At 47.5% G+C, this 24,277-nt stretch overlaps 3 protein-coding genes across 5 annotated transcripts in view; 2 read left to right on the top strand and 1 right to left on the bottom strand.

Moving 5' to 3' along the window:
• The window catches only part of GNG2 (G protein subunit gamma 2), a 75,788-nt gene extending 73,373 nt beyond the window's left edge, over nt 1-2,415 (top strand). For all 3 annotated transcript variants that reach the window (XM_053257734.1, XM_053257728.1, XM_053257743.1), the window contains exon 4: nt 1,551-2,415. In XM_053257734.1, the coding sequence (XP_053113709.1) occupies nt 1,551-1,679 (129 nt within the window). In that variant the 3' untranslated portion in view covers nt 1,680-2,415. The remainder of the gene's footprint in view (nt 1-1,550) is intronic.
• Nucleotides 2,416-4,972: 2,557 nt separating this feature from the next.
• RTRAF (RNA transcription, translation and transport factor) lies at nt 4,973-23,378 on the top strand. Its single transcript, XM_053257713.1, has 8 exons — nt 4,973-5,473; nt 10,122-10,249; nt 13,321-13,420; nt 15,865-15,951; nt 16,397-16,485; nt 18,801-18,869; nt 20,894-20,942; nt 22,371-23,378. Exons 1-8 carry the CDS (start codon nt 5,413-5,415, stop codon nt 22,523-22,525), a joined length of 738 nt encoding a protein of 245 aa, XP_053113688.1. The 5' UTR covers nt 4,973-5,412; the 3' UTR covers nt 22,526-23,378.
• NID2 (nidogen 2) overlaps nt 23,368-24,277 on the bottom strand; it is a 91,157-nt gene continuing 90,247 nt past the window's right edge. Inside the window, exon 20 of the mRNA XM_053257708.1 lies at nt 23,368-23,738. Within this exon, the coding sequence (XP_053113683.1) occupies nt 23,728-23,738 (11 nt within the window). The 3' untranslated portion in view covers nt 23,368-23,727. The remainder of the gene's footprint in view (nt 23,739-24,277) is intronic.

The following is a 24,277-nucleotide window of genomic DNA, read 5'->3' as shown; positions in this document are numbered from 1 at the left end:
GTGACCGTGAGCAGCCAAGCAGGGGAGGCCTTCTGTGGCTTTGCTGTGCGGCAAGGGGCATCCTCAAACCTGGGGCACCAGGTGTTGCTGACTACAACTCCCATCAGCCACAGCAGCTCCCACTCTCCAACCAACCACTGAGGATGGAGCTGTAGCTCAGTAGCAAAGCATCTGCTTTGCAGGCAGAAAGTCCCAGGTTCCATCCCTGGCAGCATCTCCAGCGAAGTCTGGGAAGGACTCCTGCCTGAAATCTTTGGAAAGCCGCTGCCAGTCCGTGCAGACCAGTGTTCTTCATTGCAGGGCCTGGGGGCCAGTGGTGGCCCCCATCAACCCGAAGTGCTGCTCCCTGACTTGACGGAGCCTGTGTGAAGCTCCACTCTGCAGAGCGGAAGACTCTGCACAGCCCCCCAGGCTCCATGCGTGCAGATGATTCTTCTCACTGTGCTGTGCTTTGCCCAGAGTAGGGATGTGCCCGGACCGGTCCGGAGGCCATTCTAAAGGCCTCCGGACTGGTCCGGACCTGGGTGGTTCGGTTTGGGTGGGGGGGTCGCTTTAAGAGCGGGGGGAGGGTTCACTTACCCCTCCCGCCGCTTTCCCACTCTGGCGCCCATAATTTTAGTAGTAATTGGGGCGGCAGGATACCTCCCTGCCGCCCCTTCCCCGCTTTTGCTATGAAAAGCTCCCAGGAGTCCTCTGCGTGGGTGCGCATGTCGCAGAGACGTGAAGCGTGCGCACGTCGGCATGTTGTGCGTGCGTGCAGAGGACTCCTGGGAGCATTTCATAGCAAAAGCGGGGAAGGGGCGGCAGGGAGGTATCCTGCCGCCCCAATTACTACTAAAATTATGGGCGCCAGAGTGGGAAAGCGGCGGGAGGGGTAAGTAAACCCTCCCCCCGCTCTGAAAGCAACCCCCCACCCCAGTGCCGGGCCGCAGTTTGGTGGTTCCGTGCACACCCAGAGCCCAAGAGGGCTCCTTGATGGGACACAGAGCCCCCTTGAACTCCCCCGCCCTGCATCTTGGAAGGCATGCACAGAGTGCTGGGAGATGCCGCCCTTCCCAGCGCTTTTCTCCAGGAGCTCTTGAGAGAGGGCTCCGTCTCTCTTGACAGGCCCTCCCAGCACGGAGGGAAATGCCGTCCTGTGCAGAGGTCGGCACTGGGGGAAATGGCTCTCAGGGTGGCCCTCTCCATCCCCAGCACAGCATCCCTCCAGTGGCTGTTGCTGGTGTCTGCCTCCTGGTTCTTCTTACATGGTGAGCTCTCTGGGGACGGGAAGCCATCGTCTATATTTGCTTTTCTTTTGCTTTCCCCCTATGTCACCTGCTTTGAGAACTTCTGTTGAAAAGCAGTATATCCATAGCAGCAGTGAAGTTGTTGTGTTTTGCCAAAGTTGCACCCACTTGAAAATCACTGGGGTCGGTCGAGCATCCTGAGCCTAGCTGGCCCAAGGGTCTGACCCTGACTAAGCCAGCTTGCTGGTCCCTGCCCTGCAGGGCTCCTTGCTCACTGATGTGGGCCTCTAAACCCCTCTCCCTTTCCTCCCCACCCCCCAGGTGTCGAAAGCAGCAGCCGACTTGATGGCGTACTGCGAAGCTCACGCCAAGGAGGACCCCTTGTTGACGCCCGTCCCTGCTTCCGAAAACCCCTTTAGGGAGAAGAAGTTCTTCTGCACGATCCTCTAGACCTCACAGGAGCCTGACTCCGCCTTGGGCCACCCTGGACACTGATGTAGAGATTTTTCAGCACCGTGGACGTGTTTCCAGAGTCCACCCAATTTAAAAATCCAACCGCCTGGAAGTTGACAGAGAAGTGCATGTTCCGAGAGCCAGCGGCCGCCTTCTTTGGAGAACAAGAGGCTGACGATGTTGAGCTACGTCATGAGGCTAAAGATCTTGACATCTGCAGAGTTGCCTGGAGAGGGAGGGGGAGATGTGTGTAAAAAAAGTCGATGTGATGTTCACTTGCTCTGGCCAAACAAAAACCCCTTTTTGTCTTTTCTTTTTTCTTCCCCCAAAAGAGGGTTGCGCAGAGCAAAGTTTAAAAATGATGCAAAGGGGTGTGGTGTGTGCATTTGTGTATAGCCCTTCTTGTTTAGCCTTTTCTCGAATGTCACTCTTATTTATGTTGAATTGTAAAATAATAATCACAACAGGGTTAGAGTGATTCCAGTGTCTCTCGGCGTTGGGTCTTGTGTATAGTTAGCCTTCTAGAATAGGGCCTCGTGGAGGGGGAGGGGCCAGGGCTGCAGCCACCAATCGGCTGGAGCCTTTTGATAAAAGATTTCGCTGAGGATTTGTCAGAGCTGTTGATTGGCCACGGGCTGTCTTGTGCATTCCTAGTATACTTTAGTACCACTGTTTTTCTAACATTTGTATTTGGTAGGTTTTGTTCTGCAAGTAAATTGTATGTTGTGATGGATATCTTGGTGTTTTCCTTTCTCTAAAAAAAATGTTCAAGACTGCAGACACAAGATGGTACCACCTTGTTGCAGAATCAGCAACACTTCCACCAGTTCAACTTGGGTTATAGGAACCCAAGAGGCTGCTGCCTACCGAGTTAGACGCTTGGTCCATCTAGCTCAGTACTGTCTGCACTGACTGGCAGTAGCTCTCCAAGGTTTCAGGCAGGAGTCTTTCCCCACCACCCTGTCTGGAGATGTGGCTGAGGAAGGAACCTAGGCCCTTCTGCATGCAAAGCAGATGCTCTTCCACTGGGCTGTGCACCCATCCCCATGGCCTCTGCAGGGTGTTTGCTTTCTTCCTGGTTAGAATGGTACAGTAAAAGTGTAACGTGCTCTCTCTCGTGTGCTCTCTGCTCCCAGGATTAAGTTGGGCACAAAGCAAATTGAGAGGCAAATTTTCTACAATTATTCAGATTCGTATTGGGGGCGGGGGAGAATAGCCACTTCCTGGCTTATACTTCCTCCTTCACGCATCCACAGTCAGCACTACAGAATGCAGATATACTTGCGGCTTTGAAAGCAACCTTCTAATTCAGGGTTGCTTAAGCTTCGGTCCCCAGAAGCTGTTGGTCTACAACTCCCATCATCCCCAGCCACAAAGGCCATGGCCGAGGGTGATGGGAGTTGTACTCCATCTGGGGGACCCACGGTTGAGAACCCCCACCCTAATTGGTGGTTTTCTCTTGGTGTCTCTGCAGAGGGCAAAGGGGCTCGTTACAGGTTGCTCTTGAGAAACCGATCCGTTTCTTGCAGTCTCTCCCAAACTCCCTTCTGTACCCAACAACACAGTCCAGCCACTGTTGCCAGAACACTCCAAGAAAGGTGAGGAACCCTGGAAATGTTCCTGTTCCTGTTGGCAGAGGTGCCCTTTCTTGCTCCCTAACCTGAGCCAAGCTGTTCAGGGCTCACAACAGCTTTCCAAGGAGAGTCTCGTTGGCACTGTCTAGACACTGTCTCCCGGGAACAAGGCGTCCTGCTGCTCCTCCAGCAACGTGTGCTGCAGCCAAAGTGCCCATTGCTCTTCTCCTCCTGCTGCAACTTCCTCACCCCGGCTATGGTACCCTCTTCTCCTCTATACACACACACCACACCACCCCGGTCCCACAAGTCACTCTGTGCTTAGCCAAAATATTCATTTCCAGCAGCTGCTGTCAGTCACTTGTCCAATCAAGGTCTCCAAGAAAGAGGGTCAGTGTGTGTGTTTAAAAATTAACATCATCTTGTGACTTTATGATGATAGCATCAGTGGTACGAATTTACACAGCAGCTGTCTATTCTCTATGAAAAACTCGCTATACAGAATTGCAAAGCAAGGTCTTCTCCAGTGTCCTCTGCTGGACAAACTGGGCAAAACCCAGTTCACAGGAGCGCATCACAACTGCAGGGAAAGAGGACCAGAGGGATTATAGGACATTTAGTCAACAACACCTGGAACCCAAGCCTGGGGATCCTTGTATGGCCTCCCACTTGGCCATACTGAGGGCGGCTCTTCTCTGGCCCATCTCTTGATTTTGCTGGCTCACCGTCCTCCCTGGAGCATGAACAGAATTGCTCCCTCATTTGGGAGAACATTTGCCTAGCAAATGATACTAACAATGCATTTCATTAAACCTGTGGACATTGTGCATGTTGCAAGGAAAGCACTAGAGGCCATTTTAAAGCTTACTCTCTGGTCCAGGAAATCCCTCTCCGACTGTCTAGCAGGGCTACTCAGCGCTGGCCCTCCTGCAAATGTTGGTCTACAACTCCCTGACAATTGGCTGCTGGGCACTGGCCGGCCACTGTTGACTATTATTATTATTATTATTAATTTACATTTATATCCCGCTCTTCCTCCAAGGAGCCCAGAGCGGTGTACTACATACTTGAGTTTCTCTTTCACAACAACCCTGTGAAGTAGGCTAAGCTGAGAGAGAAGTGACTGGCCCAGAGTCACCCAAGCAAGTCTCATGGCTGAATGGGGATTTGAACTCGGGTCTCCCCGGTCCTAGTCCAGCACTCTAACCACTACACCACGCTGACTAGGGACCTCTGGATACCAAATTTTGCATGGACACTCCTGCCTCTTAAAGTAGCTGAATGGACCACCTTTTACACTGGAATGTGCTTGGGGGACATGTTTAAATTTTTATGTATTTTATTTTTTTGCAGAAATTCTCAGTCAACCATCCCATTTTAACTATGATTGTCTTCAACACTCAATCAGAGCGATTATTCAAAAACGGCATTATGCCCAAGAAAAGCAGATGACCTTTCTCAGATTCAGATTTATGGTGATTCAATTTACCAGATATGGTTATTCTACAATAAAATGAATAAGGTTTGAAGTTGAAATCCTAGAGATTTTAAACTGTTGTTACACTTTTGCAAGCACATTAATTTAAAAAACATCGTAAGACAACTATTTAATTCCTTGAACTTTAGTAGAAGTGTAATCTACGTAAAATGACTGCCCGGTCAACGACGGTCCTCAGGGTTACTAGTCCTCAAGAGTCTGTGCTTGGCTCCAGATTGAAGCCACCCGATGGCGCGGATTTCCCATTGAAACGAAGGAAGGCTGCCCCCCTTGTGCGCTTGCTCCCCCTAGCGGAGACGCTCTGCACCAGCGACACTCAAATGGTTTTCCTGCAAAGGACTCGCTTGGCGGCGGCGCTTCCCTATAGGCTCTGCATCCCTTTCCTTTCCCGCCTCCGCTACTCGGCATTGGTAAGCATGCCTGCCAATCATCGTCTCCCGACCACAATTACGGCATCCTTTCCTCACATGGCACGCCCAGCTCCCTTCAAACGCGGATTGGCTTTCGTGGCTGCCCCTCCGGTGGGAGGGCGGAGATTCTTCCGCGCAGGCGCGTCTCTTCTCTCGCCGTCTCCTCAGGCGACTGACCGACCGAGGAGCTTCTCGGTGGCGGCAATTCCCGAGCCCAGCGGACTCCCGACGAGGCGCGGGCCGGCGCCATGTTCCGGCGGAAGCTGTCGGCGCTCGACTACCACAACCCCGCCGGGTTCAACTGCCGAGGTGAGAGGGGAACGGACAGGCCCGGCGACCCCCTCAGCCCTGCGTGGCTGCTGCGGGCCTCGGGGGCGCATGCGCGCGCTGCGTTAGCCCCGCCCAGGTCGCTGATGCTGTGCCTTGGCCACGACCACTCGCTGCCTTTGGGCGCCACGCCCCCCAAGGGCGCACGTGACCCTTTGCCAGGCACTCTGCGAAAGCGTGTGACTGCTGGGTGGCCTCCCCTGGGGCTCTCCATCCAGCGTGGGAATACAGTTCCCATCATCCCCTGCTGCAGTGGATCATGGGTGTTGTCGCCCAGCACCCGCTGGAGAGCCTCAGGGGGAACCACTTCTTGGGCATACTTTGAAATGGCAGGATATGAGGAAAGTGAACGTGGAAACACGTGTACACACTGGGTTCTCGCCTGCATTTTCACCACCTGACTCCTCTCCTTGGTTTTTGGCCTGTGGGGATGGCAACAAGCCAGCAAGAGACTTCCACACTCCCCCCGCATACAAGCCCTTTCCACATATTCCATTTAACACTCGTCCAATCTGTGTACTGGATGCAGCTACAGTTATTTATGTGTGGAATGCAGGGGCAGCAGTACGCTTCTTATCTGTACCTTGCATTGCAGGGGGCCTGTTCCCAAGTTTCGTTTTAAAATGAACACAAGTAAAATTATTCACACAAAAGAAACCTGTATGTGTGTACAGATCTCTGAACACATGTACTGTGTAATTTCTAAGCAGGGTTGCCGATGTCCACAGTACTCTTCGGTGGCCTCAGTTCACATGTTCACTTGTCAGTCATCAAGCCTGCTGTAATCCAGTGCAAAGTGGTGTGTGAGAGAGAGCCAGGACTGACTGCAGTGCTCTGCCAGAGAGACACCAGGCAGCCAAACAGGGTTTCCTGCCCAGAACAGATTTGTCTCGGGTCAGTGCTGATGGCATGAGTTCTTTGGCCTGTTTCTCTCCTGGCTTCCCCTCAGGGCACAGAGCTTTTAAAAGGTTTTCGTCTGTACTGGGAGGCTGGAGCAGCAGCAGCAGCGTTGTCTTGATTTAAATCAAGTTGATTTAAATCGCTTCACAGGAGGACTCAATTTTGGCCTGTGGCCAAGGAAAGGATCTGAAGGATAGGGTTGAGTGATAAATAGACATTGGAGTAAACTATTTATGTTTACTATTTACTATTTATGAGGTAAACTAGTGATTTAAATCACTAGTCAGATTCAATTTAATCATCATTTTCTATAAAAGCACATTCTTGTCTAATACAATCTTAATACATATTCAGAGATGTAGGTTTCATTTTTAGAAGGTAGGTACACACTTTTCATAATCCTGTTTCATTCGGGCAACCAGGCTTTGCATTTCCTTGTTGCACTGTTTGTATCTCAAACAATGGGATCTCGCTTACGGCCTGCTGCCATGATAAGTGTTTCCCTTCTACAGTGCAGAATATACTTGGAAAATGTTTCCTCAGGACTAAGACATGAATATGTTCTGTTCATGTTTGGTTTCACTTTCTATTCCTCACCACTATCCTGTGCATTTGTAGGTAGGAATAAATGGACAGGTTTCACATAGGGTTGCTGTATTCTGGCTCTCCAAATCTGGGTGTCTAATTTTCATATTATGTAAACTGGCTTGCAAATAATTTGCATATGCAAATTAGCAGCTGCACTTTCCAGTTTTCTTTTATTTGCTCTTCCAACAATAGTTGGGGAAGATATCTTTGCCTGACCATTTTCCTTGACAATATTAACAGCAGTACTAGAACAAAAAAATGCACAGATTTAATTAAGGCTGCAATTCTGTATACACTTATTTGAGAGAAGATCTGATTGAAACCAACAATGCTTACTTCTAAGTAGGCATGCATCGAATGTAAAGCCAAGAAATTCCTTAACCATTACAATACATAGCCTGGTAGGCAGGTAGTGATTCACATCAAAAGCAAGCTCTCCTCTCAACTGCGCAATAGAGATCTCCTGCTGATACAAGGCAACATTCCTCAGGGGATTACTGCACTTGTGAAAGTGAAACCCTCCCAGCTCGCCTCCTGTGCTCATCCTCTCTTAATCCAAGTCTAGCGGTTGAGCAGAACAGTGACTGCACATTTTGCTCCATAATTCCACTTCTACAAAGGCTAGAGTTTAGCTTTGCTTGCTTGTTAATTAAAGCTGGAATCTGGGTGGATTAAGCCATCCAGGGGAGATGCTTAAAATCTGGGCAATACCCAGAATTCCGGGGGGCACGGCAACCTTAGTTTCACAATGGAGGGAAGTAAAAAGTAGGATCCCATGGGTGGGGGGACTTGGACTTCCAAAAAGCTTTTGACAGTTCCCCACCAAAGATTCTTGAGTGGACTTAGCAGTCATGGGATAAGGGAGCAGGTTCCTGTGTGGATTGATAACTGACAGGAAACAGAGGATAGGAATAAGTGGACAGTTTTCGCAGTGGAGGTAGGTAGGAAGTGGGGTCCCCCAGGGATCAGTACTGTGACCAGTGCTCTTTAACTAGTTCATAAATGATCTAGAATTTGGGGTGAGCAGCAAAGTGGCCAGATTTGAAGATGACATCAAACTATTTAGGGTAGTGAAATCCACAACAGATTGTGAGGAGCTCCAAAAGGATCTCTCCAAACTGGGGGAGTGGGCGACAAAGTGGCAAATGCACTTCAGTATAAAGTTATGCATATTGGGGCAACCCCCCCCCCCACTTCATTTATACACTGATGGGGTCCGAGCTATCAGTGACTGACCAGGAGTGAGACCTTGGGGTCATGGTGGACAGCTCGTTGAAAGTGTTGGCTCAGTGTGTGGCAGCTGTGAAAAAACCTAATTCCATGCTAGGATCATTGGGAAGGGGATTGAAAATAAAACTGCTAATATTATAATGCCCTTATACAAATCTATGGTGCGGCCATATTCGGAGTACTGTGTTCAGTTCTGGTCACCATATCTTAAGAAGGATAATGTAGAACTGGTAAAGGTGCAGAAGAGGGCAGCCAAGATGATCAGGGGCCTGGAGCACCTTCCTTATGAGGCTAGGCTACAGGATCTGGGGTTCTTTACCTTGGAAAAGAGGTAACTACAGGGGGACATGATAGAGGTGTATAAAATTTTGCATGGAGTAGAGAGAGTGGACAGAGAGAAATTTCTCTCCCTCTCTCACAACACTGGAACAAGATGCCATCCCAAGAAACCGAAGGTTGGGGAATTTAGGACCAACAAGAGGAAGTACTTTTTCACACAGCACATAATTAATCTATGGAACTCTCTGCCATGGGATGTGGTGTTGGCCACCAGCTTGGATGGCTTTAAAAGGGACTTAGACAAATTCATGGAGGACAGGTTTACCGATGGCTACTCGTCTGGTGGCCATAGGCCACCTCCAGCCTCAGAGGCAAGAGGCAAATACCAGTTGCAGGGGAGCAATTGTAGGAGAAAGGGCATGCCCTCACCCCCTGCCTGTGGGCTGCTTACCCTCTCCCCACCCCCTGCCATTTCCCCTCTCCCTAGTCACCTTTCCCTGGTTCAGATTGACCATACTTGCCTGCTTTGCTACTGTTCAGCAGACACCAGACTTCTTGACTCCACCTTCTCACCTTTGGCATGCCTCTGTGTCCCTCCTCCCTTGGCTATCTGCTTCCTTATTCTTTACTCTCGAACTGTTTGCATAGTTTCTGTTGATCATCCTCTTGCCCCATGCACAATAACGACGATGTTTCCTACCTACATTCTCCTCCTCACCCCACAGCTGTTTCCGCCTCTATTTTAAAACCACTCCTGTGGGGTCTACTCTTCAGGGCTTTGAAATCGTTTAAGCTCTCTCTTTTTCCCAACACACCAGTCAATTAAACAAGAGCTATGTTGGAGAGAACAAGGGTCTTTAATACATCTCAGAGAATACTTTAACTGAGCTATTTGTCTTATTCTCCTGGCAATCAAATATCAGTGTTTTAAAGTATTTAAAAATATTAACACTCTTAAAGTTGTTGATAATAATAATATTCTTGTGTGCCTGGGCCCTTGGGCCAAAAAGTGTAGATGTGCTGTTAAGTTTAAGTGGGGATTAGACAGATTCATGGAGGATAAATCTAATTCTAGAGAGAGCCATGACAGCTAAGTAGAACCTATATTTTCAGAGGCACTGTTCATCTTAATTCTGGCTCCTGGGGCATACATTGGGGGAGAATTTTGACCTTCATGTCCTGCTGGGGCTTTCTGGAAAGAGAATGCTGGACTTCCTGGGCCCTTGAGTAAAGTCCTCCTGGTGTTAGTCAGTTTTCAAGCAATTTATCAGACTGCTGGCACACCTTTTTTATTGCTTCAGCAGGGAGTGGGGAGAAAAAATTAATCTTGACAGTTCTTTTCTCTGGTGGCTGGTGATGAGTTCTTTCCTGGGGAAAAACAATTAACTCTAATTGCTGAATATAAGTGCAGTTTAAAGCATTTAAAGAATGAAAGCTGTGTCTTCCAGTCCTTTCTAGATTCCACTGGGCACCTTTTTCTGTTTGGCTGTAAAACAGAATCTGATCTGTTCAAATTGAGAGATTGAGGGCCATCGTCTTAGAAGCCCCTTAACCACACTGTCCTTTTTGGAATGGATGGCTTGGGATGGATGTTAACTTCTTCCGTGGAACTTGCATGTATTTTTTATCATAGATGAAACGGAATTCCGAAACTTCATTGTTTGGCTCGAAGACCAGAAAATCCGGCACTACAAAATTGAAGACAGAGGAAATTTAAGAAACATTCACAATGCCACAGAATGGACAAATTCCTTTGAAAAGGTATGATAATTTGAAGCATTGCCTGCTGCTAGTGGATATATTTTTTATTTCATAACTCCTGTATATGAAGCAACATCTCTCAAAAGAGCTAATGTAGAGACAGTAAAGGTACAGAGAAGGGCAACTAAGAAGTTCTAGGATTGATTCCTCTTCACTTTAAGTAAAGGCTAAAAGGTTTTGAACATCTTGACTTTTAAAAGGCTGCTGGTGGGGGAAAGCCAAGGTAGAGGAATATAATGGATATTGTAGAAAGAATGGAAGACCCATATCCCAGGACCACGTGCTTCTGATTGCAAAGAGCTGGAGACAAAGAGAAGATGGGTGTCTTCTCTTTGCTCTGTGTTGTGAGCTTCCCAGAGACCTCGGGCCAGCCATTGTGAGGAGAGCAGAGTAGATGGATTCTGGGTCTGATAAAGCAAGAAACAGTACATTGAGCAAAAATAATATTCTTGCTGATTTGTTGCACACTGTGGGCCCTTCCAGACATGACAGGAGCAAGTGGTGCAGAAGCCCCTTCGCTCTGGCTTCATCCCATGCAACTGTGGAAGCGTCTGAAAGGCTGGAGCCCCCGAGACACCAGTGCCAGGCATGCAAGACTGCCCAATTGTCACTCTTCATAGCCAGGAAAGGACCATATGATTGACCCCACCCACCTGGGTCGGTGTTTCTGGACCCACCCCATCTTTGGGTATTCCTGCTGCAGTGCTGGATGAATCCACAGAAAGCTGCCTTTGGTGCCTCTGCAGTGATGTACAAAAAGGCATCCTATATCTTTCACCAAAATTGCTGTGTGGGAATAAGAAGCGGATGTAAATATGAATAGTTCTTATGAACAATTGGTGCTTATCCTTACTAGTTTCCTCCTGGGTGGGGGGGGGGAAGCAGGATTAACTGAAGAGAATCTGTCTTCTCCATGAAATTATCTGCACATGAGAAGATATTATCTTGGCTCTCAGTCCAGGTGTCCCTATATACTGGGGCCCTCAGGAACTCCTGTAGCATTTCCAGTACCCACAACCTACTGTAGGGTGCAAATATATATATATATATATATATATATATATATATATATATATATATCAGGAGAAAGTGTCCTTTTTCTAAAAATGCATTTTGGGGAAAAAATTAATTAGTAACCATAATGAATAGATGCAATACTAGTCAACCTGGGCAGTTTTAATTAATATTTTTGCAGGCGACTATTTCTTGGGAAACCTGCATGTGTACATATAATAGAAATGCATAATTCTTTGGGCATTGATACATAAGAAGCTACTTTATACCATGCCAGACCATTGATCCATCTGGCTCAATACTATGTGTTCTGACTGGCAGCAGCAGACCAAAGTTTCAGGCAGGAGTCTTTCCCAGTCTAACTAGAGATGCTGCCAGGGATTGAACCTGGGACCTCCTGCATGCAGAGCTACAGCCCCATTCACCGAATGGGAAAATGCTAAAATAAATGGTTAATTGGTGCCTTTTAACTTAACATTTAAACAATGTAAAAAATATGTACTATTGAGTTGTCATGCCTTAAAATATTTGTTTGTATTCAGGGGAAATAATTTCCCTTTGAAGCTTTGAATGTGTTTTGAATATAACATTTTCCCTCGGAAGAGGGTTGTATCCAAAAGTATGGTGGATACAATCCCTACTTCTGAGGAAAATGACCTTTCAGGTAAGTGCCAACTATTCATTTAACCTTCATGAAGAATATAGTGTCTAGCCTGCCCCCCAAATCCCTAATCAGATGCATTTGGCAGTTCAAATACATTTGGCTATTGGAAAAGTTCTTGAGGTATTTGTACAGTGTAAAAAAATTAATACTCTGTTTTGTTGACTAAATGCAAGTCAAAAATAATGTGTTGACTGAATACAAGTCAAGCATGCTACCTCAGTTCCCAGTCTGTTTAGGGGATTTTTCTGATCCACCATTTCCCAGAAGACCTGTTTCAGTGTTGCCTGCGAGAAGTAAGCTTTTCAGTCGATGCCAGGCTCTGCTCAGTGTGGTGGTGAGGCATTTCCCTGAAGGAGCAAAGGCATCACTCCGATGATATTTCTTTGAGTGGAACAGACCTGGTTGGATATTTTAGCTGCCAGCCGGTATGACTGAGCCCATGACTTTCCAAGAGGAGTTCTCTTTGGGTTACGAGATGGAGCATTATGTGCCATCATGCCTAGCTTCATAGCTGGCCCTTCCAGGCATGGAAATGGCCTCGGGCACGATCTCCCTCCCATTGAGGGCAAGTTGGGCAAGCGCATAGCTGGATGGACCTCTCTTGTTCATGATACAACGAGCATTTGTATGGGGCTTTTAAGTGTTCAGAGTGCTTCACATTATCTTCTTGTACTACTTTTAGCAGCCCTGCTGTCACGTATGCAAGTATTGCCCCTTGTAAGCATCAGACAGGCTGCAGATCTGCCACCACAGAGTGGCCAGGGACTGTCTTGCTCCGAGGGGAGGGGAGGAGAAAGAAGGGAGCCTAAATGGTTCACCCCATAAAGATCTAAACATGTTGCTTGGTAGTTTGTTCTTTATGTAGCCGGTTATGTAAACCGCTTTGGGAGGGTCGCCTGAAAAGTGGTCTGTAAATGCCAGAAATAAGCATCCGGATCTTTTAGCTGGGGGGTGAGGCTGGCGGGGAGTGGCTGCCTAGGAGCATCTCATGAGTTCATGGCCAAAGTCCGGTTCCAACTGGGGGCTTCCTGTCTTGTCGCTCAGTTTCTCCACTCGTGTTTTCTTTATAGCCCTCCTCTCCTAAGATGGAGTAAGTGGGGTTGTTCCAGGGCAGTCTCACTCCCAGGCACTGGCCAAATCCAGGCCTACTTGGACCAGACCCAGGTGGCTGCATCCTGTTGCTGTGCTTAGGCTGTGCTCAGTGCATGCCCATGCTCTTGGTTTGCAGCATGTCTATTGAAGTTTACAAAAGAAATCTTGAAGTGCATCAGAGTACACATGACGATAACAAACGTTGTTTCTGTTTCTCTCCCTGCTTTGGGGAGGAAAGCTGTGGACAACGTTGCATTTGTTTGTTAGTTAACCAGTTCGTTTCTTTTCATTATTTTCGCAGTACCTTAAAGATGTGAATTGTCCCTTTTCCGTACAAGAACGACAAGAAACTATTGACTGGCTTCTGGGATTAGCAGTGAGGCTGGAGTATGGGGACAATGGTAGGCTTAACTTTTCACCATTTCTTGGTCTAAAGAAGAGCGGTTATGCCATTAATTTCAAGTTGCAGTTGGATTTGTCAAACTGATCTAGAGGCGGGGACAAGGAGGTTTATTTTGATTCCTGCTGTGATGGACAGTTAAAATGTGACTTGAATTTGTTAGGTACTTAAAGAGAATACTCCTTTATTCCAGTCTGAGACTACAGTCCTTCAAGGCAGAACAGCTGAGGGTCTTGTGACACCTTAAAGACTAATAATGGTGCACAAGTTTTCCTGGTGCACAAGTTTTCTTGTCTACATCATTGGGTACCTGGATAGCAAAAAGTGTTGAAAATTATGTGCACGTGTGGCTAGGATGGAAACCAGGTGAGATTGAAAGATAAAGAAGCCTATCCTGAAAACAGAGATGCCAGAACAGGGTCTTCTGTTTCAAGTAGCAAAAGTGACCACCAGGCATCGGCCAAGCCCATAGAATTTGATGGGCTGAAACCCACGCAACTTTTGCAGGCCACAGTAAATCTGGCTTAGACAAATTCGTGGAGGATATGTCTATCAGTGGCTACTATTCTGGTGGCTATAGGCCGCCTCCAGCCTCAGAGGCACGATGCCTTTCAATACCAGTTGCAGGGGAGCAACAGCAAGAAAGGGGGCATGTCCTCAGCTCTTGCCTGTGGCCTCCCCAGAAGCATCTGGTGGGCCACTGTGTGAAACAGGATGCTGGTCTAGAAAGGCCTTGGGCCTGATCCAGCAGGGCTCTTCTTATGCTAGTCTTTCACTCATTTGTTTTTTGCTGGAAATGGACTGATATTTCTATACTGCTCCTGTTCCGGAAGCTGGTTCTTAAAGGGGCTGCACATCATCCTTGGGATGGGAGCGACTAGTTTTAGATCATAACTTGCTGCTTGGTCAGTTTGTTTAAGACTTTCATCCTGAGCAAAACGTTGAAAGTTGGTTGTTTTCTGCTGTAACCAGTGGGGTTAACGTCCGAAGGAAATGTGTTTTGGGAGTAAGAGACTCAGCTGCTAGGATTTGCCCTTGGATCTGACTTCAGGGATTTGCCCTTGAGTATCAGCAAGCTAGCTTCATCTTCATCTTCTTCCAAACCCTGTCTAGCACTTAATTTCTGCTTTAGGGTGGAACTGCATTTGTAGGAACCCAGATCTGGGAACCTCAATCTCTGCCAAACCTCTGCAGAGTGTCAGGGGGAGGGTGGGATGGCAATACTGTTCCCTCTAAGATGTGCTCACAAGTTTTCTGATGTCTGCTCAGTTACTTCTCTCTCAGTCTAGCCTACTTCACAGGGTTGTTGTGAGGAGAAACCTCAGTATCTAGTACACCGCTCTGGGCTCCTTGGAGGAAGAGCGGGATATATAATGTTTTATTAAAAAATTAAGATCCTGCTCAGGTTGAATCAGGAAGGCCCCCCTCTGAATGCATGTGTGCACACAGGGCCTTGATACTGCTGCCCAGAACAAAACTCATTCTGCACAGAGATTGGAAAAAAATTAGAGGGACCACTGGATGGCAAGTGCCTAGCCGTTGGCTGTTTGCCACCTTTTCTCCACGACTCCCCCCACCAGCTGTCTTTTGCTCAGCCAGGGTTTGCTGCATTGCCACAGGGAAGGGCAGATGGGATGAAGGAATTGCAGGGGGAAGCAAGGTGGAGGGCAAGGGTTAAACACACGCGTTCTGCTTAAATGGATGGTGGTCTTGTGGTAGTGAGCATGACATGTCCCCTTTGCTAAGCAGGGTCCTCCCTGGTTTGCATTTGAATGGGAGATTACACGTGAGCACTGTAAGTTATCCCATTTAGGTGATAGGGCCGCTCTGGGAGGAGCATCTGTATGCAGAAGGTCCCAGATTCCCTCCCTGGCAATGTCTCCAAGAGAGGGCTGAGAGAGATTGCTGCCTGAACCCTTGGAGGAGCCGCTGCCAGTCAGTGCAGACAAGACTGAGCTCGATGGACCAAGGGTCTGACTTGGTGTAAGGCAGCTTCCCATGTTCCTGTGCTTGCACATTGCTTCCTGCTCCACTGAGACCCACACCTGGGTGTCTGTTCAGTGGGTAGCTTTGGCCTTGGTTTCCATGAATTTAGCACCAGTTCTTTGTCTCCAGCCCTTTTGCTTCCCTCAAGAAATGCAGACTTGGTTTCTCATGCTGAGTGCAGCGTCAGCTGCTGTTTAGGTTTCTTTGTCATCATCATGATGATGATTATCATCAGTGTCATTAGCAGTATTATTATTGCCAAGAACTCAAAATGAGGCCTGTGGGCAGCTTGGGCAACTGCTGCAATCCTCGCACAGGCTGTTCTCCTGGATGAAAATAATGGCTGAGTGCCTGTCTCATTGTTGGCTTGGAAGCTGTCGGCTCGCTCTCATTTTTAGCTCCTTCTTGGTACTCTGATCGGCTGTCATTCATGGGACAAAATGGCTTTTGTTTCAACAGCTGACAAGTATAAGGATGCCACGCCAGAGGGGGCTAAAAACGCTGATAACGCAGCCAAGAATGCAGAGCCCTTGATCAACCTGGATGGTGAGTGCAAAGGCAACTCTTTCCTGTTCACCTTCTTCATTGGTTTGGTGTAGCTGTCCCCCATTTAGAATATGTATCCCCTTATATATAATATAGTTTCTAAGACGTGCCCCTGCCAACTGGGCAAAGGGGCACCTTTCATGTGATGACTCTCTCCTATTCAGTGAGGGGAGGGCAGTTATCCCTAACCCACTTTTGGTAAGGGCTCTTGCAGCTGCTTTCCTTGTGTTGCTTTTTGGATGGTTCCCTTTTGGAACAGGGAGCCATATTATTCCTTTTTTCTGTGTGCACTGCTTTGAGAGCTCATCTGTTGAAAAGCAGGGTATAAATAGTTATAATAATAATATGTTTATACTTTTAAAAGATGGCGCTGGGATTAAGTGAACACAAAGAGAGGATAGTAAGACTGTTATTTTTGGAACTAATGTGTGTGTATGTTTCACAGTGAACAATCCTGATTTCAAGGCTGGTGTGATGGCTTTGGCAAACCTCCTTCAGATCCAGCGTCACGATGACTATTTGATGATGCTCAAGGTGTGTTAATGTCAAGTTCTTGGTTCAGAAGCCCTGACTGTGATAGCTAAAAAGGCTTTCCAAAAAACTATTGTTTATCTATAAAGTCACTGGCTGACATCCCTACTCAAGGGATGTCCTGTTGCAATTATATAGTCCTTTAGAGTAACTCCTGAGTAGTAATATTGAACAACTTAGTCTGGATGTTGGCCACTGACTTCCCCGCTCTGCCCCCACCCCCTTCCCTCCTGCAAGTTGCTAAGCATTCTAATTTTTCTGTATTTTATTTGACTGTTTTAAAGGCCTGGGAGGAGGAGTGGACCTGTACTGTTCTGGAATAGAATGCCCTCTTCCCAACACATGCTCAGCCAATGCCTGTACATCTTTAGAAACTCCTACATTTTCTAAAGATTGTCTCCTTACTGTGTTCATAAGCTGCATTTAATTCTAGGAAGGCCTTCCTAATGTTCGGCCTTAGTCTGCAATCTTGTAATTGGAAGATGCATTTAGGTGAAACATTGCATAAAACCTGGTAAGATTTGAAAATCTGCCTAGGAAGGAAGGGAGTTGTGTAGTAGCTCAGTCTGAAATAAGCTCCACTGACTTCGTTCAAAGGCATGTACCCCCTAGTACATATTAGGAGTGTGCACAGACCGATTTTTGCGGTTTGAATTTGGACCGAACTGCCAGTCTGCAAACCGGTTCAGTCAAACCAACTGGCTGGTCCAGTCTGTTCGATCAAACCTGTTCAACAGTCCAAGGGGCTATGCTTGTAAAGAGGAATCTGGTGAGGATTCTCCTTTACAAGCAAAGGGGAATCTTGCTTTCTAAAAGGCTTCCAAGGGCAGCCGGGGGGGCGGGGGATGGGGATGGCAAGAGGGCACCTTTAAAAGTAGGTGCTTACCAATCTGGCAGTGGCACGGTTCCAGCCTCCACGGACCAGTTTGTGCACACCCAGTACATATGCTTTGGATTGCAGTGCTCTAGTCTTGCAGTTTCCTAGTTCCTGCTTAACAGAAAAAACTTGGGCTTACAAGTAGTTTCTTTGATTCCACTTTGGTTAATGGTTTTGGAGATCAGATCCACTGGAGATTCTGCACTTGCTTGGAGGAAAGAATGCGTGGCCCCTTGCATCAGGGCTTCCAGCCCCTTGGGAACATCAAGGCACACCTTGTCCTAGTCCTGGAGAAGCCTGTAAAACCTTGGAAATGGGCAGGGCTCTTGGTTCATTCGTTCCATTTCATATACTGCCCGTCCAAATATGGCTCAGGGCAGTTCTGTTCATTTCCCTGTTCATATTTATACTGTTCTTCTTCTATGGAAGAAAAGGGGTAGACTCTAAGTTGGCCAGAGTGACAACTCTGAGGGTGGGCACAAGCAGAAATGCTGATGGCCAAACGTTCCTAGTTCTGGCACGAAGACTTTAAAGTCCTTTGTTTCAGCCACAAAAATTCCCACTGACTCTTTAGCGTTGAGAATGTCGACAAGCATGTCGATAGGTGTGATCCAGTAGACATTGTCTACTTGGATTTCCAAAAATCTTTTGTCAGCGTCCCTCTCCACTGGCTCATGTATAAACTTGGCAGACTTAGATCAAGAGGATGGATCCTCTTGTGGGCTGTCAAGCAGGGAGTGGAAATAAATTGGCAGGCCTCACAGTTGAGGGAAGTAAGAAATAGAGTCCCCCAAGAATCTGAGATGGAACCACACTTTTTAACTTGTTTATAAATGATGTGGAATTGTGGGTGAACAGTAAGGAAGCCAAGTTTGCGGATGGCACCAAATTGTTCAGGATGATGAAAAGTGAAATGAATTGTGAAGAGCTCCAAAAAGGGTGAATGGGCACTAACACGACAAATGCAGTTCAGCGCTAGTCAGTGTAGAGTAAAAATCAAAAAAATCCCTGTGTGTGTGTGTGCGCGCGCACGCACTTAAGAGGTGTGAGCTGGTGGTAGCTAACCAGGAAGAGATCTTGGGGTTGTAGTGGATAGTTCAAAGAAATTTCAACCCACTCTGCAGTAGCTTTGAAACAGAAAGGGAATCAAATATAAAGCTGCTAATGTCATCATGCCCTTATATAAATCAGTAGTGTAGCCACAGTTGGGACACTTTACACAGTTCTTCTTGCTGCATCTCAAAAAGGATACTGGGAAAGGATACTTATGAGGAAAAGGTGCTGCATCGGGGGCTCTTTAGTTTAGAGGAAAAGGCAGCTGGTGCTGGGGAGGCTTATGAAATGATGTGGTGTGGAGAAGATGGATGGAGAGGAATATGTCCAGTCTGTTCTGGGCAAGAGGAGTTGACTCTGGTCTGATCTGGGCATCTTTCATTTCCAGGCAATTCGCATCTTGGTTCAGGAGCGTCTGACCCAGGATGCCGTCACAAAGGCAAATCAGTCCAAAGAGGTGGGTCACTGGACAGCCTGTTAATAACTCCCTTGCATTACAGCTTCCCCCCCATGGCCTTATTTAATATGCTTAAAGTGTCTCTCTCTGTCTCTGTGTGTGAAAATTGCTTTGCCAGAATAACACTAAGGGAGGCCCCCCACCCCAGTAGCTGTGCATAGAAAGGACCAGAGAAAGGGACCTAATTGAGAAGTAGAGTTTCCTCTTTTCAAAGAGGCATCATAAACTATCCTTGTGTGGATGAACTGGCCAAAGGCATCTGAACCCAGCTCTAGACACGCCTATTTTAACTACCCACAAAGGATCTATAAAGCCCAAAATGGCTTAGGCCCAGGGTATTTAAGAGAATGTCGTCTTCGCCATGAGTCCCAACGCCCACTGAGATCATTCTGGAGAGGTCCATCTGCAGTTGCCACCAGCTCATCTGGCGGCCACACAGGGACGGGCCTTCTCGGTTGCTGTCCCAAGACTCTGGAATGCGCTCCCTGCTGAAATAAGAGGCTCGCCATCTCTGACAACTTTTTAAAAGTACTTAAAGACTTATCTCTTCACCCAAGCTTTTTAATTTGATTGTGGTTTTAATTTGTATTAAGGTTTTTATTTTCTGTGTGTTATGTTGTTGTAAACTGGCCAGAGACGGAAGTTTGAGGTGGTGAACCCATTTGATAAATAAAGAGGGACTCTCACCAGAGTTGTGCCACTAATGGTGGAAATCTGTAACTGAACAAAATGTTGTCTAAATTGAATGGTTCGCACCATCCGCAAACCCTACATAGACAGCAGGGCTTGCAGAGGCAGAAGAGACGCTGAGAGACGGAAGCAGCGGGGAGGCTGAAGACCTCGGCCAGCCCCAGCTCAGCATCTTTCCAGAGGCTGTTGCTGCTGTCCACCTGGCTTCCTTTTAGATCATGAGCCCTTGCGGGGCAGAAAACCCTCTTCTTTGTTTCTCTTTGTAAACCACTTTGAGAACTTGGGTTGAATAGTGGTATAGAAATATTCCTAGTACTAGAAGCATCACCACACTTTTTCTCATTTGTGACAATGGAGTCATGCTTCTAGCACTACCACCCAACCTGTCCAGCCTCGCCGCTGCTCCTGTCTCTGCAAGCAGCGACTCTGCAAGTCGTTCTGTGTCTCTAAGAACTGTTGTGTGTCTTGTCAGCCAGTGTCTCCATGAGCATTGTAAGACCAGGAAATCGCATTGTCTGTTGAACAGGAAATGAAAGTGTTCTGGAATTTGCTGTAAGCCTCCAGAAGTGAGGACCATTCAAAAGGGAAAGTCGTATACGACTTGCTTGTTTGGGGTTTTTGTGTGTGTGGTGTTTTGTTTTTGGTTTTGTTTGCATCTTGACCTCTCACCGAGAGCTACTACTAGTGATGTGCCCTGACCAGTCCGGAGGCCATTCTACAGGCCTCCGGACTGGTCCGGACATGGGCGGTTCAGGTTCGGGTGGATTGGGGTGGGGTTCGTTTAAGGGCGGGGGAGGGTTTACTTACCCCTCCTACCGCTTTCCCCCCTCCGGCGCAGGTATTTTCTTTAGTAATCGGGGCGGCAGGATACCTCCCTGCTGCCCCTTCCCCCGCTTGGCTACAAAAGGCTTTAAGAAGCCCACTTCTTAAGTCCACTATTACATGGACAACACTGAACTTTGCCCACTTCATTTAGCAGCCCTGTTTTTGCCTTGCTCAGTCACACCTTCTCTGGAAATCTCTGACTGTTATTGTACATGTTAATATTTTTGTATCATGTGATGGCTTGAGTATTATTGTATATATCATTATTTTTGTTTCATGTTGAAGTGTTGTGTTTGGTTTAATGATTTATTGTTCATTAGTGTTAGTAACTAGAGATTATTTAACTATTGGTTCATTGTTTGTCAATATACATTTTCACTGTTTGGCTGCCTTATACTATTCATATATATGTTTGCCGTAGTCACGGTGGGATTTCCCCCCACCCTCTTTTTTGCTTGAATACCATCTACAGCATTTCCTTTATGCTTCTCTTTGTTCTTCTCTTTAAGGGTTTGCCTGTTGCTTTAGACAAGCACATTCTTGGCTTTGACACAGGAGGTAAGAACGTCCGTTGGAACATTCTCCCATCTTTCCACGCAGTTGCTTTATTGTGAATGTGCTTAGCTGGGCCCAACCCCTGTGCCCCGTCTCCAAGGTTACACTTCTAGTGGTGTGCACAGAACCAGCATTTGCTGGTTCAAAGGTGGGGGCGGGGGAGGATCTCTTTAAAGACGGGGGTGGGTGCTCTTACCTCTCCCGCCACATTTCCCCTTTCCGGCACTCTCGTGCATGTCGCAACGTGCACATGCGCAGTGGCAATTTCTAGTCACTTCTGGTCCAAGGAGGTATGCTGCAGTCCCACTGGACCATTTTAAAAGACAGTGCTGGTGGGGGAAATGTGGGGTAAGAGCATCCTCCCCTGTCCTTAAAGAGATCCCCCCACACATACCTTTGAACTAGCCGAACCACCTGTCTTTCGAACCAGTTCCGTGCACATCCCTATACACTTCCCTTGTAGAGCAAGAGCCCAGCACTGGGGAGAATGCCACCACTCCCCTCAGACACGCATTCTTTGCTTCTGGGGCTCCATGAATGTTGCAGCTCCCTCTTGGAGGACCGTGTGCCGCTCATCACAAAAGGACGCAGCTCTCCCCACTCTTCAGTGGTGTGAACTTCCTTTATCTGCAGATGGGTTTGTTCTGTGGCAGTGTCTGCCCCCTCCCGCTGCACAACTCCAGTACTGAGCAGCAGCAGGGTTAACCTCTTCAGTAGTGTCCTGCCATATGAGGAGTCTTTAAGGGGGTGGTGTGTGATCTCCATGGGAGGGCGAATTCCATTGCAATTCTTCTAAATAAATAAGTACCCAGGTGTTTAACAATTGCTCCGGTGCTCCTGCACTCAAGCTCCCTAGAGCTACACACAGCAGAAGTCCCTTAGTTCAGTGGCAGAGCCCATGCAGGCAGCCCCTGGCACCTTTGGGGATGTCCGGGCTAGGAAAGGGGACTCTCAGCCTAGGTTTGTGCTTTCACATAGTCAGAGTCAACCGTTTTGGGCTAGTCAGGGCAAAGATCTGCCTCGGCCTTAGGCAGCATCTTGTTCTGCTTGCTTGCAGCCTTCTGGCCTGTGCACATGAGTTGGATTCTAGTGGCTGAGAGGGCCTGATCCTGGTGTTTCTGCTGGTGACGAAAGCCCTGCAGAGCAGCTGGCTGCTCGGTTCCATTAAGGACCAGCCAGCTTCAAACTGTTGCTTAATTCTCTGTTGCAGTCCTTTGTGCAGGGTCTTGCCTAGGCTCACCCCAGGTCTGTGTAGCTGCCCAGCATGCAATCGAGCCAAAGTGTCTGGGGGCAAGTGAGAACACAAGTTGCGATTGAGCTTGGTATTTGGAGGAGGCCAGCTTATCTTAGACTTGGCCCCTCCATCCAAGGCAACGGCCAGCTAAATACAAGCCTCTTTCTCTGCCTCTTCCACCCCACCCCCGCCCCCAGACGCTGTTCTCAACGAAGCGGCTCAGATCCTCCGACTGCTGCATATAGAAGAACTCCGCGAGCTGCAGACAAAAATCAACGAAGCCATTGTCGCCGTGCAGGCCATTATTGCCGACCCAAAAACTGACCACAGACTGGGCAAGGTTGGGAGATGAGCGAAGCAAAGCCTTCCGGCTGGGATGCTACTGGCAGGCCGTTCGGAGACTCCTCCAAACCTAGCATGCAATTCGGAATGGATAGTGATCCCATGTTTGGAAAGAAAACGGGCAGCTGCCAGCACTTCCACTCAATAGCATTTTTCTTTACATAAATAAAGCTTGGGTTAAAGAGAGACAAACTGTCATCCTTTTAGTGAGAGGCTGCCCAGAACAACAGTGGCTCTGTTCCCCACACTGAGTTGAGTTTGTTCCCTGGGCCTGCGGCTGCCTCATGGAGTCAAATATTTGTCCTTGCTTTTCCCTCTTTCATTTCACTGGCTCACGGCACAGTTCCCAACCCGAGAGGTCTAGGCTCCATCTCAAGTATGGCTTTACCCACACCTTTCCATGGCTCTGTCCGTCATCCCCCCCCCCACCCCCGGCCAAAAAAGTCCAAAAGTAGTTTGCTTTATTAAACTCGTGGAGTAGCATAGAAAACATGAGGAGTTACAGTCAGGTAGTGACGCACTTGTGCGCTCACCCCATGCTGGAACACTTGTGGGGCACAGAACCTGAACTAGCTCCTAGCTTATTCTCATAGAAGTACTAAATGACATGCATTGAGGCAGAAGCGACGAGAAAGGAGCGTTGCACGGAGCTGCTCTCACTTTCTCAAAACAGCTTTGCATAGCTCCTAAAGACGAACAGGGTACTCTTCTTCTCAAAGCCCAGGTTTTCATGCTGACAGCAGAAAGTCTTTCCAGACAGTTTCCCGGTTTGAGTCCAGCTGCCCCCCTTTCCCTCCCTTGTTTTGACATATCTCTTGTGAGAGTCTCTTGTTTTCCAATAAAAACAAACAATTGAGTAAGAATATGTTTATATGGTCATATTTTTCTTTACATAATTGCTCCCATTAGCAAAAATACTATTATTAGCCACATCATCCATAGCACCATTTTTTTTCTTTTGCAATACATAAAAATGTCTTCATTTTGTAAAAAAAAAAATTACAGTAGTAAAAATTTGAGGTATAACTTAATACGGGATAATTTTGCTCTAAGTTAAAACCACTTAATTCCCTTCAGTACATGTCACTGGTTGTCCTGAGAGAGCTGGAGGGGCCTTTGCCATTATGTACAATAAGAGCAGGTCCTAGAAGTCTTCTGTCAGCTGTCACAGTGGAACAGTTTCCCCACCCCGTCCCTCCAAGTACCAGTAGCTTATTTTCTTCCTGCAAGAAGAGAAATGTGAAGAATCCAGCTGTAAGGAAATAGTTCTCCAAGTAGGACATGGATCTTCTTTAAGAGGCATGGGTAATTGGTTTACCCCAGCATAAGTCTGCTAAATGGATGGCAGTTACCCCTGCTAACTGGGCAGAGAGGCACCTTTTAAAGGTGATTCTCTTTATTGAGCAGGGGGAGAGCAACTGGCCCTATCCACCCCCAGCACACCACCCCTCCAGTGGCTGTTGCTGGTGTCCAGCTTGTGTTTCTTTTTAGATTGTGAGCCCTTTGGGGGCAGGGAGCCATCTTATTTATTTATTATTTCTCTATGTAAACTGCTTTGGAAACTTTTGTTGAAAAGCAACATATAAATATTTGTTGTAGTAAATGGATGGGTAATAGGTGGATGACAAGAAAAAAAAATTCTTCACACATAAGAACAGCCCTCCTCGATCAGGCCCAAGGCTTATCTAGTCCAGCCTATCTAGTTTCCCACAGTGGCCCACCAGATGCCTGAGAAGCCCACAGGCAAGAGGTGCTCCCCAGC

The sequence above is a fragment of the Hemicordylus capensis genome, chromosome 1 (genome assembly GCF_027244095.1).
Source record: "Hemicordylus capensis ecotype Gifberg chromosome 1, rHemCap1.1.pri, whole genome shotgun sequence".
NCBI classification, from domain to species: Eukaryota; Metazoa; Chordata; class Lepidosauria; order Squamata; family Cordylidae; genus Hemicordylus; species Hemicordylus capensis.
This window is presented reverse-complemented; position numbering and strand designations above follow the sequence as displayed.